General features: G+C 37.4%; 2 protein-coding genes across 4 annotated transcripts in view; both read left to right on the top strand.

The window, feature by feature from the left end:
- Positions 1-8,764, top strand: part of LOC149026056 (callose synthase 7-like) — a 62,969-nt gene extending 54,205 nt beyond the window's left edge. Inside the window, exons 34-42 of the mRNA XM_089146289.1 lie at positions 870-992; positions 1,297-1,415; positions 1,535-1,618; positions 5,444-5,556; positions 5,777-6,006; positions 6,448-7,245; positions 7,349-7,399; positions 7,672-7,857; positions 8,160-8,764. Of these exons, the coding sequence (XP_089002415.1) occupies positions 870-992; positions 1,297-1,415; positions 1,535-1,618; positions 5,444-5,556; positions 5,777-6,006; positions 6,448-7,245; positions 7,349-7,399; positions 7,672-7,857; positions 8,160-8,405 (1,950 nt within the window). The 3' untranslated portion in view covers positions 8,406-8,764. The remainder of the gene's footprint in view (positions 1-869; positions 993-1,296; positions 1,416-1,534; positions 1,619-5,443; positions 5,557-5,776; positions 6,007-6,447; positions 7,246-7,348; positions 7,400-7,671; positions 7,858-8,159) is intronic.
- Positions 8,765-13,169: 4,405 nt separating this feature from the next.
- Positions 13,170-17,067, top strand: LOC149026055 (basic helix-loop-helix (bHLH) DNA-binding superfamily protein). 3 transcript variants are annotated; one of them, XM_089146287.1, is made up of 5 exons: positions 13,170-13,331; positions 13,911-14,029; positions 14,210-14,402; positions 15,436-16,549; positions 16,656-17,067. In XM_089146287.1, the coding sequence occupies exon 4, from the start codon at positions 15,785-15,787 to the stop codon at positions 16,535-16,537; it is 753 nt and encodes a 250-aa protein (XP_089002413.1). In that variant the 5' UTR covers positions 13,170-13,331; positions 13,911-14,029; positions 14,210-14,402; positions 15,436-15,784; the 3' UTR covers positions 16,538-16,549; positions 16,656-17,067. The 3 variants fall into 3 exon arrangements, with proteins under 3 accessions (XP_089002413.1, XP_089002411.1, XP_089002412.1); XM_089146285.1 differs by having other exon boundaries at positions 15,436-17,067; XM_089146286.1 differs by having other exon boundaries at positions 13,895-14,029; positions 15,436-17,067.
- The last annotated feature ends 915 nt before the right edge of the window (positions 17,068-17,982 follow it).

The following is a 17,982-nucleotide window of genomic DNA, read 5'->3' as shown; positions in this document are numbered from 1 at the left end:
TCTGCCGCTGACCATCAAACTAAGTGATTATCTGTGCTGCTGGGAAGCAACCTTAGCACCTTCTCTTGGCCTTCCACTTGGTCTTGGATCCTGCATCACCTTTCCCCCTTATTGGGGCTTGGTAATGATATTTTTATTTACCCAAAAAATATTTGAATATTCTTTGGATAGATAGAATCAATAATAGAATCCAAATCGAACAACAACTAAGCCTTGTCCCAACTAAGTGGGGTTTGCTACTTCAAGATTGATAAAATGGAAGTTGGATGCGATACAATACTCTAGATCAAATAATTTGTGATATTTTATAATTCACAGAACCAACTCAGAGTGAATAATTTATGAAATTTGTTATTGGATATCCACAAAAACCAACTTATTAAGTGATAAATAGGATTTCAGTCCCCCCCCCCCCCCCCCCCCCAAAAAAAAAAAAAAAAAAAAAAGAGAAGAAAGAAAGAGGACAACATATGATTAGATGCTTATAATTTCTTGGAGTTCACCTGGTTGAATACATTGGTTTCAGCATTTCTCTTTGGTGGGGTGGGGCCATAGAGGTGGAAGGATAGAAATTGTTATAGTAACTAGTTTAAAGAATAATTAAGGATAAGCCTTTGCTTCCTATTATTCTCAAATAGAGAAAATAATATAAACAAGCATGGAACCTGGGAGTGAGGGGTTATGATTTCAAAATTACATCCTGAAGGTTGGAACACTATCATATCATACATACATTGAATTTTATATAGTTCCCCCTTCCCCCAACTAATACATATTTATTAGGGTTCAATATTTGATATTCGTTCTATGATGCAGGTCCATCTTTCTTCTTACTCTACTTAAACATGAATTTATTTATTTCTTGTTAGGAAATTTACCGCATCAAGCTCCCAGGTCCTCCAACCGTCATTGGTGAAGGGAAGCCCGAAAATCAAAATCATGCCATAATTTTCACCCGTGGAGAAGCTCTCCAGACCATAGACATGAATCAGGTGACATTATTTGAATACAGTCGAGCCAGGATCAGTTTTTGAGTCCAATTCTGTTTATGAAATTGTTTTTTTTTTTTCCTTTCTTTTTTCTCTCTCATTGTCTGATTTTTATTAGGACTGCAATTTTCCATTCTGTACTTCTTGTCCATATTGTCAAGGAAATGCAGATTAATTAATTTTACTTTTAGTCAATATCTTTCACCTCCTTAGAATGACAGCAATATTTGTCTGGTCCAGATAAATCTTCTTCTTTGAGGTTGATGAAGACACTCATGCTTGTTGTATCTATTTCAACTACTTTCAGGATAATTACCTCGAGGAGGCTTTCAAAATGAGGAATGTTTTGCAGGAGTTGCGGAAAGATAAACGTCACCAACGAAAGCCCACAATATTGGGCCTTCGGGAGCATATTTTTACTGGAAGGCTAGTTTTGTTTATATTTACAGAAATCTGTCAAAAACATTTTACCATGGAGGGAAATATTTGTATGATATTTTTACATGGATATGGCCTAACATGTGTTGTCTTCTTCCATTTTCTAGTGTGTCATCGCTTGCTTGGTTCATGTCCAATCAGGAAACTAGTTTTGTTACTATTGGGCAACGTACATTGGCAAATCCTCTAAGGTAAAAATATCAATCTTTGATTCTTTATTGACAGGTAGGGGAGAAAATAGATGTGAAAACATGGGAAAAGAATATTTTTGTAGTGTTGTGTTTGTTTCTCACACAAAGGTACATACAAGCCGCTTATGTGAAATTAGTACGTAGTCTATTTTTTGTTTTTGTTTTAAACACCCTTGTAGTAGAGTTTATATATATAAAAGAAAAAAAAAAAAAATATCGTGACAAATTACTTTCACCTGCTAAATTCTAAGGACTGTGAAATTCCCCATCCAGTCAACCTGTCTCCATCATCTGCCAGCTTCCTTGCTCCTCAAACTGTCCACACCTCCCCTTCTTTTCCCTCAGCTCCTAACCATTCTCTGTCGCCACCTGTTCTCACCTCCTTTCCCTGAGAATTTTCCCTTTGTCTTTTTGGTGAACGATATTTCTTTTTTGTATTATGTTCCTGTGAATTAATTTGATGATCATCTGATCTACTGATTTGGAGTTAAGTTCAGCTTTTGTATTTACCAATTCCGTCACTTCCTTCAGTTTCTTATTTTTGCCAAACTCCATTACAAAATATCTGACCCTTGGATTAGTTTGTCTGTTGAGGGGACTCACTATCATATTAAGATGGCTGTTCAATCCAAATAGCAGCCTTGTCTTAACTCTCTCTCTCTCTCTCTCTCTCTCTCTCTCTCTCTCTCTCTCTCTCTCTATTTTGAGTTTTTGTGACATGTTTGAGTAGCTGTATTTTCAGTCCTGCGGGCACTGTGTTCTATATTGACCTGAGCTTATCTATCCCTGGAAACATCTGCCTTCACGCACTCCCCCCCCCCCCCCAAAAAAAAAAAAAAAAAAAAAAAAAAAGAAAAAGAAAGAAGACAAAGGAGGACTCACTGTTTCATGTTAATTAATGACCTGATATTGTTTATAGGCTTGATGCATTTCTTATAAACTACATAACATGATCTGTGATTGCAAAACAAACTTTTTTTTGGGATGGATATAAAAATATATTATAAACACCTTGAAGGGAAAGAAAGTACAAGGGGGGGTGGGGGTGGGGGAAGAAACAGGCTAAGAATGTGTGGAGGGCACAAGTAAAGAGCTATCAAGACCCTAGGAAACAACAATGTGCCTGTTCCTTGGGGTGTCTACAAGTGGCTTATGGAACAAAAAGGAAATCCTCAAACTAACATCATTACAGATGGCTTTCCAAATCTGATCTACTGAGTGAGATTTGGCCGTCCATCTGTGAAAGTTGCGCTCCATCCAAACTTGACGTGGGCTCTAGGGCATTTTAATCTCTCTTCTGGTCAATAAATGACCTTTTTGAAGTATCTATGATAGGGGTAGTTTGGGTAAATCTGCGTTTGTTATAAGGGATATAAGTAGAATTGTGTTAAGTGCTGTATGCTTCTAATTGAGGGGCAGTTCTGCCCTTATACTGGACTTATTTTATTTTAAATAGTAAAGCCTTCTTCTCTAGTTCTTTTTCTTCTTGTCCTCTCTCTTCTTTTCTTTTTCTTGGTTGGATGCTTGTGCTTATCTTCTAACAGACCTGAAAATGTTGATGAGCTTGATGCATTCCCTATAAACTACATAACACGATACGTTATCGCAAAACAAATTTGTTGAGAGCTGATTTAAGGTGGTCCAATCTCTCATGACTTGATTCCTTGCGATTCCTTGCTTCTATTGGCAAAAGTGACTCTAGTAGTGCTGATTTCATCATCATTTGGGGACTGAACAACCCCCAATCAGTATCAAGAACAGATTTGCGCCAAGAACAACTGTCAATCAAAATTTTGATTGATAGTTCAAACATTAAATTTTGGAGTCATTTTTAATGGTTCACTATATTAGTGAAACACAACTTGAATGATTACATTCCTCTGTTGCTCTCATGAAAGTTGATGTTCCTCAAAGCTTTTGACTACTTGTCCTTGAGATGGGATTTCATCTGCAACGTCTTGACCTTGACATCCTTCTCCCTTACCTTTGTTCATTGGATCTATTTCTGCATTCCCTCCTGCTTTTTCTCAGTCACTGTTAATTGCTCTCCTGCTGATTTTTTCCTTAAAAGGTTGGCTTCCACCGAGGCTACCTCCTTTCTCCTGTCCTCTTCCCCCTGCCCTTGGAATCTTCTCTGAGAGCATCCTGGCCAAAATTGACCAACTCCTCATCTCCCCCATATCGAAGAATCTTAACTTCACCCACCTCACCTTTGGATATGGTTATGAGATCATCTCCGAAGCCTCACCCTCTTTTGCCTCCATCATGTTATCCCTCTTGAATCTTTGTATCAATCTTTTGAAAGCTGAAGTCTTTTTGTCAAGGGGTCTTTGAGGCTGATAAAGCCTCACTCCTTTGCCTAATTAGGTTTTCCAGTAGCTCTCTTCCCATAAAATATCTTGGCCTTGCCTTTGGGCTGACTAGTCATCATTGTTCCCACATGTTGGATCATATTTCACAAGAAGTTCAGCTTTAGAAGGGTAAACCACTTTCCTTTGCAAGAATTTTTGTTGATTAAGTCTGTCCTTCAATCCTCTTACCATTTGCTAATGTTCAAGATCTCAGGTTTCAACCATCGAAATTCAATATATGGTAGAAAATAGGGATTTTTTTCCTGCTATATAGAGATGGTGGTCTTAAGGCCTTGCTTTATCTGATTTAAATTTTTTTTTTTTTTTTTTACACAATATATGATGCTTTTCGTCAAAGAACTACTCAAAATGATACTTATGTTTGTAACCAGTATTCAAATCTCCCCAAAATTCTTATGAAATTTCAGTTTCCGAGTAAACCAAGATGAGTTGGATCATCTCTGTCCATCTTAAATGACTTAAGTACCTGCTTTCGACGAGATCTGCACATTTCGCAGATCTTGTCCCGATACTACCTGGGAGATTTTGACCCCAAAAACCCATTTTTTGGGAGTTCAACTCCCTCTTTCTTCCACAACTCTTTCCACTCCTTTGTCAACAAACATCTACTTTGGTGGATTGTGGGAAATAACATCATTTAAACTTAGGGATGTGTATTCTTTTCTAATTTTTGATTTCTTGATAGTTGATGCATCAAATTATTTTCAAATTGATATATCATTAGTTTAGGAGCATGATGTATGTTGTTAATTTTTTGTTGTTGTTGGAGGAGTGCTAGTATTCTTTTAATTTTCTAGTTTTAAAATTTAATTTCTATACATTTGAAAAGCATAGTATCTATGTATGATAGACAACATTAAATCTAATATATGTGAGACACCATCACATTAATACCTCTTCCATTGTGTTAATCATGCTTTAAATAGTTTATGCAAAAATCCAAGTCAAAAAACCAACAAAAACTGGGCCAAAACTGGCAACCGAAACTTCCAGGCAGAAGTACTTGGTTTTAGCCAAGATGGCCAAAATTTTGGCCATATCTCGGTTCATGTAATATGATAGGGAGAGCCCCTCTATTGTGGTTTTCCTTGTGGTGTTAGATCCTTAGTTATAAGTGCCCTAGTCTAGTTATGTTTCTATTTAGGCTTTAGGCTTAATTAGTCGAAGTTATATTCGTTTTGTAATTGCCTTTAAGTTTATCATTAACAAATGGGTTGACTGGTATGTTGGAACATACATTCTACCGCCCAGCCCTTTACTCCCATTGTCTACTTTTCTTCTTCTCCATCAATCTCTCTTTCTTTACCTGGTGCTGGCTAAGATTCTGGATTGTTTACATTAAGCATGTATTGAAAATTAATTTTGTTCTTAACTAAGCTTGGATTTAAATAGTTTCCCCCCTTTTGGATTCTTCTTATCGGTTGCAGATTAATCTTTTTTTCCTGCTTATCAGGGTGCGGTTCCATTATGGTCATCCTGATATATTTGACAGAATCTTTCACTTGACAAGGGGTGGCATAAGCAAAGCTTCTAAAACAATTAACTTGAGTGAAGATATATTTTCAGGTAACCTTTTTTTTTTTTTTTTGATACTGAAAGAAAACTTAGTATTACTTAATATAACTAGTACACAGATTAGTAGCATCTATTACATCTATTTTTTTCCTGATATTCTATGGAGGATATATATGCTATATATACTTAGTATTCAGGTAACCATTTGTACGTTAAACAAGTACAGATACATGGGTGTCATGAGATAGTTAATATGTGTACCTTTATGCAGGATTTAATTCAACTCTACGTGGGGGCTATGTTACTCATCATGAATACATACAAGTTGGAAAGGGGCGGGATGTAGGAATGAATCAAATTTCACTTTTTGAAGCTAAGGTAGCGAATGGAAATGGAGAGCAAACACTAAGCCGTGATGTTTATCGGCTGGGGCGTCGTTTTGACTTCTATAGAATGCTATCATTCTACTTTACCACTGTTGGTTTCTACTTCAGCAGCATGGTATGCTAGTTTCATGCAATCCTCAGTAGTTTTATAAGTATGATGTAGTAGAACATTAGAGGACCATTATTATGAACATCCTCTCATTGTTAGATATCTATGTTTCTTGGATTTTAGTGATTATGAATTTTATTATTTTTTAGTTGATGCCCATATTATATACTTTCTCCCATATATATATATATATATAATGTTAAAACAGTAACTTTGTAGTTCTCCTTTTGTTTGGTTTGGAAGGGGTGAAATCACCTAGACCGCTGTTAAGCATTGAAAATCAGAGATTAACTTTATAGAGGTTGTATATCTCACATGCTTGGGATTTTTACCAGCCAACACATGATGAATGTTTAAGCTGTGCCTAATTATTCCATTTACCTATACCAAGGTAATTTGTTGTTGGTATTATTTGCAGATTTCATATTGATGCATTCTGTTTTCCAGGTAACTGTGATTATCGTGTATGTGTTCCTATATGGGCGTCTATATCTTGTACTGAGTGGTTTGGAAAAGACTATACTTATGGATCCAGCTGTTCAGAAAAGTAAGTCTCTTGAAACAGCCCTGGCTACCCAGTCTATCTATCAGCTGGGCTTGTTGCTGGTGCTTCCCATGGTGATGGAAATTGGCCTCGAAAGAGGGTTTCGCACAGCACTCGGTGATTTCATTATCATGCAGCTACAACTGGCCTCTGTATTCTTTACCTTTCAACTTGGAACAAAGGCTCATTATTTTGGGAGGACACTATTGCATGGTGGTGCTAAATACAGACCCACTGGTCGAGGATTTGTAGTATTTCATGCAAAATTTGCTGAAAATTACAGGTTATACTCCCGAAGTCACTTTGTGAAGGGGTTGGAGCTGTTGATGTTGTTGATTGTGTATGTAGTCTATGGGAAGTCATACCGTAGTTTTAGTATATATTGGTTTATCACATCATCCATGTGGTTCTTGGTTGTTTCATGGTTGTTTGCTCCTTTTGTGTTCAATCCTTCTGGGTTTGAATGGCAAAAGACAGTAGATGATTGGACAGACTGGAAAAAGTGGATGGGAAATCGTGGTGGTATTGGTATCCCACAAGATAGAAGCTGGGAATCCTGGTGGGAATTTGAATTGGAACACTTGAAGCACACAGACATCCGGGGTCGATTGCTTGACATTATACTGTCATGCCGCTTTTTTATCTACCAATATGGCATTGTCTATCACCTTAACATAGCCCACCATAATCAGAGTATACTGGTATATTTCTGGCTAAATTCAATGTTCTGTTGTCATCCTTTCAGTGAGAAACAACTGCCAATTTCATATTTTCACAATTTCTCTTTCAATTTATTTTTCTTAGGTGTATGGACTTTCGTGGTTGGTCATGGCTACCGTTCTCCTGTTCTTAAAGGTACATGCATTGCACTCACATTTGTGTAGTTATCCATGGAATTAATCTTGATGGTACAGTTTATCCTGATTCAGAAAGAATCCTTTTCAGATAATCTAGTTTAGAAAATATACTTTTTTCTAAACCCTTTTCCAACTACCAACACACACAGACATACACACTGCAGGGTGGGCATTGAGCAGTGACAAAAGGTTTACCTGGCTTTGTGGTGACTGCTTATTGCCTCCATATATCAGCTTGATTTTAACTCCTGTTTCATTTTTGTTTTTCAGATGGTTTCAATGGGAAGAAGGAAATTTGGAACTGACTTTCAACTCATGTTCAGAATCTTGAAGTTACTTCTGTTCCTTGCCTTCTTGTGTGTCATGACTGTCTTATTTGTAGTATGCGACCTTACAATTGGGGACTTGTTTGCTGGAATTCTTTGCTTCATGCCAACTGGATGGGCACTACTTCTCGTAAGTGTCATTCCTATGTTGTATTTGTCTTAATTGGGGAACACTGAACGGCTCACAAGTTATTGCATAAAATGGGGTTGCATAATCCTAGTGTCGCATTTTGCCTCATTGAACCATATCCTGATAGAAGGATGAAAATATTATCTGAACTCCATAGAAGTATTGGATAGCAGTATTACTTTTTCACTATGTAAGGCCTTTCAATGGAGTAACTTGTTAGCCATGCGAGTAATTGTCTATGATGATGCACATATTGTATCAAATATCTAAGTACTTGCTAACATGATCTTGTCTTGCGTCAGATTGCCCAAGCTTGTAGATCCATGATGAAGGGTATAGGATTTTGGGAAACCATAAAGGAGCTAGCAAGAGGATACGAGTATGTGATGGGATTGATAATTTTCATGCCCATTGTCATTCTGTCCTGGTTCCCATTCGTTTCAGAGTTCCAGACCCGCTTGCTCTTCAACCAGGCATTCAGTAGAGGTCTACAGATCTCAATGATTCTAGCAGGAAGGAAGGAAAGGTTGGTATCGTCACCTAGTTGAGAGACCTCAAATCTGTCACTGCACATTGATCCATCATTTTGGAGTGGTTAAATTATTTGCAGGTTCAGTTTTCCTTTTGTGGCAAAACAATTAGTAGGTTCAGTTCACCAAAGTCCTTTTTAAGAAACAGTAGAAAGTGTTGTAGCCCCTTATATATTTATTGTTTCCCGTAATCACTCAGCTTTTCACCATTCTTTCTCCTACTTCTGTTAATTGTGCTGGTGTATGGCAACATTTTACATAGTGGAGATACCATTCAACAATGGTCTAACTGAAAATAGACACTTTGTAAAGTGGGATTTAAGCCATATAAATTGCAAGTTTAATATACTGGGATCGGATTTAAAAGGGAATCTTCATCTTTCATAATCTTTTGCCTTTCTTTCAAGTCTTTCATCTATGTTGTCTCTCTGGAGAAGTAGGACTTATAAAGCTTTTGTTCCAAGCATTAACATAGTGACTCATGGTATATTAAAGAATCTGCACCATTTTTGCCTCTCTTATTTGGTTAAAACCATCTGTTGCCTATCTCTACTCTACAGCACATTGTACAAGCAAAAGTATATTTTTCTTTTGTGTATGCGTGTGTTAGGTTTTTTTTTTTTTTGTTAGGGGGGGGGTCTTTGTTGGAGGAACGAATGCTAATTCAATGTGTTTAGAAATATTACTTCCTATGAAACCCAGCTGCTGCTTTTATTAAGAGAAGTGAATCTTATCTCATGCAATGTCGATTTTTCCTGTGACACTATTTCACATCTTTTAGTAATATTAGTTGATATTCAAACAAAACATGTTTTTCGAGAAGGAAGTCTTGCCTTGTTAATCATATGAAAAGCTTCCATTTTGCACTTTCTGGATTTTGGAGCTCTTGTGACCAAAATCTTCTGGCTTTTGCCTTGAAAGAAAATTTCTTTCAGAAAAAAAAGGTACATGAAAAACCAAGAGACTTTCTTATCTTCAATACTTAATTTAACAATTATATATATATATATTTTTTTTTCTTAACATGTCAAGAAAATGATATATCTACTTCTCATTGGTAGAAGAAAAAGACTAATCAACTGAATCTTCTGAAGTATAAGCTATTCATCTGTATAACTAAAAGTATATATTGAACACAAAACCATATTTGGTATCAACAAAGACCCTTTCTTGTTTTACTTCTACATGCAATTGTTAGGGTACACAAAAGGCAACATGCTTCTAGATAGGTCCTTTTGGTGTAAAACCCATCAATCAAATTAACAAAAGAAGGGTAGACACATATAGATGCAAATACCAATATGCATGTGTGTATACAACCATAACTAGAAGAAGTCTTTGAATGATTTATTTGCCACCAAGAGCAAGAAAGCATCTAAGTTTTATTGGGGGGGACCAAAGTAAAAGCATCATCAGAGTGTGAATAAATAGTAAGAGCTGTAAAGTCCTCAGACAATGATAGCAGAGAAGGATGATGAAGGAAGAGAGTAAATTTAAAGAGATTAGATAATGATGGATGTCATCTCAAGAGATGGATTTAGAAGAAAAAGAGTATAAGGAGCTTAGTGTGATAGATGCTTGATTGACATCCATGGAAGATAAAGCTATGTTGAGAAATAGAGCATGAGATCTAGTACTTACAAATGAGCAGAATTCCATTGTGTCAATAAGGTAGATAGCATAGGAATAAGGTTTAAAAGGGTAGAGGTGGAGCTCATAGCAAATGGGTTGGCCAACAGAAAGAAAGCATGATGTGTTCATGGTAGGTCCTTAAAGGCACATGCAAAGCAAACATTAATAAGACACTTTGGACTTTGGAGGGAGAGAGCTTATCACTCAAACTTGGTTAGCTACCAAACCTCAGAACCCCACCCCACCTTCTCTACCTTTTGCTCTACCCATTATTTTTGAAATACCTTAATCCATCTTGTCTGTGTTTTGCTGTCTAAGGAAAGCCATTGACTGCTATAGATCAAGTTGAAGGACATGAACTGACTAAATATGTCATACCTACGGAGCTGAGCAACAACTTTATCACACAAGAGAATATCAACTTTAGAATGACAAGACTAAAGCTATCACACTATGCACTCAATCCATTTTGCAGTTGAGACATCTTATTTCCATCATTGCTAGGCCTTTCAATCTCTAAAACATTAGGACTCATAAAGAACCTCTACTCATCAATTGTTCTCATCTTAACCCCCTTCCCCATCTCATATTCCTTTTTTAAGGAGTTAGTTTTCTTTGGTGAATGTGGCTTTCGAGAGGGTAAAAATGTCTTTTCATATGAGTAGGAGAGCGATAGATTCACGGGAGTGCGAGTGCATAAACCGCGCTTGTAGTTAAAAAGAAATATGAAAATATTTTCCGTAACTTCTAGTTAAGCATCATCAAACCACCTTAAGTCCAAGGTTTAAATGCTTGAGGATTCCATATTACTACATGACATAAGCTTGTGGTTGTAGGTTATTTGCAAGGAATGTGCACATATTTTGGACACCATCATCGGTTAGCTCTGTTTTTAGATGAGTGATTAGAAAAAGAATAATTGTCCTTAACTAACAAACTAACTTAATGATAGGTTAGTTTGTTATGAAAAGAAAAATAAAGGAAACATTTGCCACAAATTAGGTGTTATATCACATCTCTAATAGCATTATTGCTTAAGGATATCATGAACCTAAGGGGTAAATGATTCCATTTGAAGAATTACATATATATCTAACTATATCATCTTCAAACTTTAAAAAAATTTCATAGTTGTTATCATTACTAACTGTTCTCCAGTTATCAAAGTGGATTTTCTTGGCTATAGTCAAAGAAGCATCACTTATAACTTATAAGCTCTAGTTGACACAGAATCTCTACGAGCAACCCAGTTGATTTAGATTGAATAAGAGTATTCTTCCGTCACCAACCGAAAGCATCACTAATGGTGAATGGATTCTCTTTTCATCATACAAGGCTAATGTGTGTTGAGAGAGAGAGAGAGAGATGTTAACAAACCACCCAAAAAGAATATGATATCAATCCCTTGTCAATCTATACAACGACGACATCTTGTGTAAGAAAAAATGAAAAAGAACAAAAGACAATAGATAAAAAGAGAAAACCCCTTTTGGGGCAACATGTAACAAAGGTAAGCATTATATAGTTGATTTGTTTAAATTTACCATAGTAGGAATTTGGGTTATTTGATTAATGATGTGATTAGAATGCTTTTATTATTAAAAAAATTTGGTTGTTGTCATGGTAAGTTCAAGATACTTTTTTTTTTTTGACCAAAGTATCTTGAACTTACCATGACAACAACCAAATTTTTTTAATAATAAAAGCATTCTAATCACATCATTAATCAAATAACCCAAATTCCTACTATGGTAAATTTAAACAAATCAACTATATAATGCTTTCTTAATTACATTTAGCTACTAATAAGAAGAGATACATATAGAGCCTTTAGCTTTGTAAAAGTAAGTAGGGTTTGTTTGGTGCAAGAAGCTTCGTTTGCTTTTAAGGCCTTAGCATTTCTTTCCCACTTGAGGAGTTATATTTAAACATCACTATCACTCACGTGACAAGAACCCCCCCTTCACGTAAAATCCGTGTCGTCTCTCACTGTCCTTCACATTGCTGTCTCCACTCTCACATTAATGCGTTACCGCACAACCAAAAGCTATTGCATTTGCATTTGCATCTCTTCTTTGGTTTTGGGGTTTTGCCCTTTCCACGCTTTCATGAGTTTTACAAATCGATTCTCTCTCTCTCTCTTTTCGTTCTCACTGCTGACGTGGGTATCGTCGGGCCCACAAATGTCAAATCCACCGTTCATTACACGTTCTGTTGTTGGAAGCGGGACCAAGTGAGAATCTCCACCCTTGATCATCTGAGTCAAAAAGATTATAACCGTCGCGTTGATCGGTGGGTCCCACATGTTAGATGAGGCCCTGAGGGTGGGCGCGCGTGCCTCATGGTACCCTTTTAGCACGCGCAAATCCCGTCTAGAGAGAGAGAGAGAGAGAGAGAGAGAGAGAGTGAGTCGCTTTTTTTCAAAGCCAAGCGTTGAAAAAGAAGCCTAGTTTATTGGTTTGATTAACCAATATTCTATTCTCCTTATCTTCTTTTAGTTAACGCTTAAAGTAATCTCTCACCGTTGATGGTTAATTTCTTTGTTAATGATGATCGGACGGTCCTTGTTAAGTGATTTAGGAAAAGTCAACTAAAGTGGGAAATCGTGCGTCTAACCAGATGCGGGTCCCACACAGGTCAATCACTACCGTCTAACGTTTTGAAAATATTAATAAAAAAGTCAACGAGTAGATTGATCTAAGCTTAGAGTGGGGTCCACGTTTAGCCGAAGTATAAAACAAGGGCTAAGTGGCTAAACAACCAAACCCTATGGAGGGCGTGGGCGTGGGTGTGGGCGTGGAGGAAATATATTCGAGGCAGGTGAAGAGTCAAAAAAAAAAAAAAAACAAAACAACATTTTCTTACTCTCCCAGTGGCTATCTGACACGTGTTAGGCATCCCGTGGGCCCCACTCTCCTCGCACGCGTGCCAGATCCAACGGTAGAGAAACCATTTACGTATTCTGGTGCATTCATCGGACGGTTGGAGATCTCCGGGTTTGACTCCATGGTGTCTAGTGGACTTGTGGTGAGCGAACATCCCGATAACCCGAATTCGATAGCTAACCGTGGTTAGATCTTGATTCGACCTTCGGGTTAAACCGAATTCCCTCTCTCTTGCTGAAGTCCGTCTCTGTCTTTAAAGCTTTATTTTTCTTCTTTTGATCTCTGTGCAAGTATCCTTTTTTCACATTCTTCGATCTTTGCTGTTTTCACGAGAACCGCCGAAATTGCGAGAAAAGCTTCGAGTTGCAGATTTGCTCTGAGATTTGTTTTTGGATACTTCGTGTCGGGATCTTCTCATATCCTTAAGGTTTGACTCTGTTACTGCTAGTATATCAGCTGTTGTATCAAGTTTCTCTGATTTTGTTCATGTTTTGCGTATGTTTCTTGTGAATTTCCTCTGGTTTCAGGTTACTCTATGTTTCTTGACTGATATGAGCTTCATTTGAGTTCTTCGAAGTTGATTCTTTTGTGGTTGATGCTGCAGCTTTCCTTTGTAAATGAACACTATAAATTTGTTCATCATTTTACGGGTTTAGTGTTGTTTTATTTTGAAGTATAAAACCTAATTCTTTCGGGATTTGGGGCTTTTTAGAAGTCTACTAGTTCTCGCTGCGATCTGTCTTTTCTGTTTTCTTCCTCTCTCTTTTTTGTCGTCACACTTTTTTTCTACTTCTTGTTTGATTTTTGGGTTATCTCATTTCTTGGGGTTGAGCTTAAATAGCTCTTGCAACTTACGATTTCAAGTTTACATTTTGATTATAGCTGAGTTGTTGCTCTTTTCTTTTTAATTATCTCTATCGCTCTCCAGTTTGTCTTCTACTGGCTTTTGATTTCTCCACTTTCAGAGAACTGAGTTCATTGTGATTCAAGTTTTGTTTTTTGCCAGAGTTAATTCGACAGAATAAATCAGCATGCCTTGGACGTCTTCCTTCGTCAACTACAACAGGAAGTGTGTGCGGTTGGTGGTTTTTTTCCGCGTCATACTGTAAATTTGTTCCTTCTTTGGTATGATATCTCTATCCAAGCATTTTATCTGATGTTGATTATACTAGCATATCCTCAGAAAATATTCAACCACCTACTCTTAAATTGTCTCCGTGTTTCTCGTCCTTCCTTTTTTCCTTTTTCTCTCTTCTTCATCTGCTCTCTGGATGTCATATGGGTTTTTATTGGTTCTTGATGCAGGTGAAATTCTTTTCCTGTGTTAAGGGGTTCTTTTCGTTTGAATCGTCCTGGTTCTAGGTAAAATAGTGGTGTTGGAGGAGTGAGAATGTACGTTGTGGTTAACCTGAAGAGATATCGTGAAGTGAAGGAAGTGGACAATTTTACAATGAATGTTAGGATCATTGCGTATTACCAACTGATGAAAGTTTGTCAGGTTAGTGGCTCCTTTTCTGCTTAAACTTCTTTACTAGTGTGGAGTTCTCATCACTCATCCATATTGGTAATTGTTGTTTCTTTGAGCTTAATCTTGATTTTCAAGAAATATGTGATATCCGGTTTTTGCCAAGAGCATGTTGATATTTTTCATGAATGGCAGAGCTATGTTGTAATTTTCAATTAATTGTTGTATGGAAGAATCGGTAGTATTCCCTACTCTTACAAGCCTTAACTAGTGATTACTATTTACGCCAAAAAAAAAAATTAAACTAATGCTTACTGTGCTGAGATTATACTCTCTGTTCATGATTTTGCTGAGAACACGTAGATATACTGTGTGGTTAGGTGGAGGTAACTTCTTTAGGAACCTTGAACATTATGACGGGAATGACAATGCCTTTTCCAATCTGTATGATTTGAAATGGGTGTAATTAGCTGTTAACAGGTTATAAATTAAGATTAATTTTAATATTATCAATATCACATTTCCTGAGATTTTTTGAAGTTAAAATGGTCCACGTCAGCTTCTATCCATGCAATCTAGGTCTAAGCAGAGAACGATTGGTCTCAGGTCAGGCTTTTGAAATTTCTAATATTAACAGAAAAACAAATTAATTTTGTATATTCTAATGTCCTATAAAATTTGAGAGAGACTGATGTGTTTGTGTTGTGCTGCTGCATCCTCACTGTCTTCGGGAAGGGTGCCAAGCTTCAGTGAAGTGATAAAACTTTTTTTTTTTTTTTGGGGGGGGGGGGGTTAGTTTGGGGGTTGCATTCTGGAACCTGAGGTTAGTCATTACTATTCAGCATAACATGCTACACTTGCTATCTAAAATGGCTCATGATATTCATAAGAATAATTTTAAAAAATGAATGAATTAAGATGTTTAGCTGTTGATTATAATGTATATTTGGATTTTGACATATGATGTCTGACTGAAGCCTGTGTCTTTTTCATGTTGATTAGTTTCAGTAGTTAAGCTTAATAATGTTGAGTCCCTAGCATTCATTTGTTTACTTTGTGGTGGCAGGCCGAGTATTTCCGTCAGTTGCTAAAGCCTGTTACGTAGTTTAGATATTAAATAGCTCCAAGACATAGAAAGTGACTGCCCTTTGCTTTATTAAATCATTAATTGGAGGCAGTTGAAGATTTGGAGTACATGTTTATGGTGGCTGTTTAATTGGGATAGACAGCTTTCTTGTAAAATGATGGCAATAGCTTAAGTAGCCCTTCATCATCTGCTTCATACCATTTTCTTTGAGTAGACCTCCTTATACCTTACAAAATTTCTCCACTGTAAACCAAGCAATTCCCTATCTAAGGCCCTTGCTGCACCCATCCATCAGTACTGTGTTCCGAGTGTCTAGCAAAAACTGCTCATGCAGAGTGAAAAACAAGTTTACCAGCCAAAGGTGGTGCCACCTCATGCATATCAAGTTGGTGGCAGTCTTATGCATAATGGCCTTATGGCGGCCCCTAGCCTGGGAATAAATCTACCTCAACCAACAAAGCAATCAACACCCCTTCATGGGGTTGAGCTGCAGCCTTTGGAAGTCTGTCCCAGAAACTTCATCATCTTCGACCAGACTGATAAGAGAAGCCGGATCATGTTCCATCCTGCACTTGCCCAAAAATTCAGCTGCCCTGAGTTTGATATCGAAGCCATTGACATTGGAGATAGTTGTGGAAAGAACGAGGAAAGGGAGAATAGACACTCCTCTCCAACCTTCAAAGAGGACACTCAGGATATTGATGCATTGTTAAGTTTGGAAGAAGAAGAACTGGAGGATGAGGATGAGGTTAGCACTGCACGAACTTTTGGCAGCTGCGGAAGCAACTCCACAGATTCGTGCTCAAACTATGGCTTGAAATTGAGCAAGCGGAAGAAGAAGTCTTCTCTTCCAAAGCAGTGCTCTAGCAGCAGTAGTAACAGCAGCAGCAGTGATAGCAATAGCAGCAGTAGAAGTGAAAGGAAGCGGCTGAGGATGAAAAAGATGGTAAAAGCACTTCGGGGAATTGTCCCAGGTAGTGACCAGATGAATACAGTTGCTGTTCTTGATGAGGCTGTTAGGTACCTCAAGTCTTTGAAGGTGGAAGTGAAAGAGCTTGGTCTGGGAGATTTGGATATGTGAAAAAATGTCATGGTAACAGACAGTGGACTTTGCTTTTATCTATTTTAATCATGAATAAGCTCTGTTTTAGTTAGGTTATTATCGCTTTCACTTACTATCTTTCTAGCATCTTTAACAGCATGGAGGTATTGGAGGATCATGATGATAACCAGAGATAAGGTCATGTGGGAAAGGTTTCTGATGCTTTTGATGGTGGGATGTTGTTTGATTATGAAAGGAAGGTTTTTTGTTTGGGCTGGAGCGAGGGTGGAGTTTCACCTTTTAAGGCTTTCTCTGACTGACATGAACCTCTGGGATTTATTGCTCCGTGGGTGGGAACGAAAGGTAGGGATGGAGAAGGGAATTTAACTTTTTCTTTCGCTTTGATGGGCAGGAACTATGGTGGGTGGAGAGAGTTATGTATTCTGTATGTTTCTTATTATTTTTTTCCTTTTCTTCCCAACTTTATTATGAGTATGTCAAATCTTGTTCTCTGACTTTGAGCTACTACTGGCTCTTTTAATGCCATAATGTTTCTGTTTTATATTAAATGCTAGCACTCTCTCTTGTCTTAGTTGCTTTTGTGGACTTTATCTTGAGCAAATTCCATTGTTTAATTATCCCTTAGTTGTTGAATCTGATCCAGTTTATTTAATAGTTGCTTAAATGGGTATTGATTACTTTACGTGGGCAAGACTCCCTCCAATCTCTCATTCTAGAATTTCCTATTCTGAGTTTACAGATCTTTCTGGTGGATAATTTTTTTTTTTCATTTCATATTTGTTGGGAATCCAGAGACAGGAAATTTATGGATCTATCATGCATGGGTGGCTGTCTCTCACTCCAGCAGTCCACCAATATTTTTGCTAGTGTCGGTGACAGAAAACCCACTCTGGTTCATGCTCAGCCTTGTTAAGTGGTGGCTTGGCTTGGCTTAGGAGTTCTATGATACATGAGAATAAAGGGAATAAAGAATTCTGGGTCCACTATCCCTCAAGGCAGAGGTTATGTTCTTTTTACACCTCTTATTACACAGTGGGATTCACATGGGTTCATTGGAGGTTTTATTTATGATTCATTTTATCAGTATTTAAAGATGACTCAAACTTTCATCCTTACTACAAAAGTGTGAGAGAAGCCCAAAGCTTTAATACGGATAGATGATAGACTTTCTAGACTCTCAAGTGTATAAAAACTATGTCTTTGAATATGGTGGGTATGCAAGACCCCATCTCCTGGATGGGGGTGGGGACCACCCAAGCACACATGAGGGTAAGGAGATTGGGTAAAAGAGTTAGGTGTGATTTAAGCTAGCTGTTCATTTTGTACTTTAGCCTTGCTCTCCAAAAGCAGAAAAGAGCGATTGGGTAGAGCCATATTTATTCTTCAATTGTATTGATTGAGCTGTTCATCATTTACTTTTTGACCTCTTCCTACAGCGGAAAGCAATTGAAAGTGGATTAATT

Source organism: Hakea prostrata, chromosome 2 (assembly GCF_041222555.1).
Source record: "Hakea prostrata isolate BN-2017 chromosome 2, UWA_Hpros_2, whole genome shotgun sequence".
NCBI lineage: Eukaryota > Viridiplantae > Streptophyta > Magnoliopsida > Proteales > Proteaceae > Hakea > Hakea prostrata.
Note: the sequence above shows the minus strand (reverse complement) of the source record. Positions and strands in the feature narration are given on the sequence as shown.

Bases quoted from the DNA above. Each gene is read 5' to 3' on its own strand.
- LOC149026055 (XM_089146287.1), top strand. From the start codon at position 15,785: ATGCAGAGTGAAAAACAAGTTTACCAGCCAAAGGTGGTGCCACCTCAT.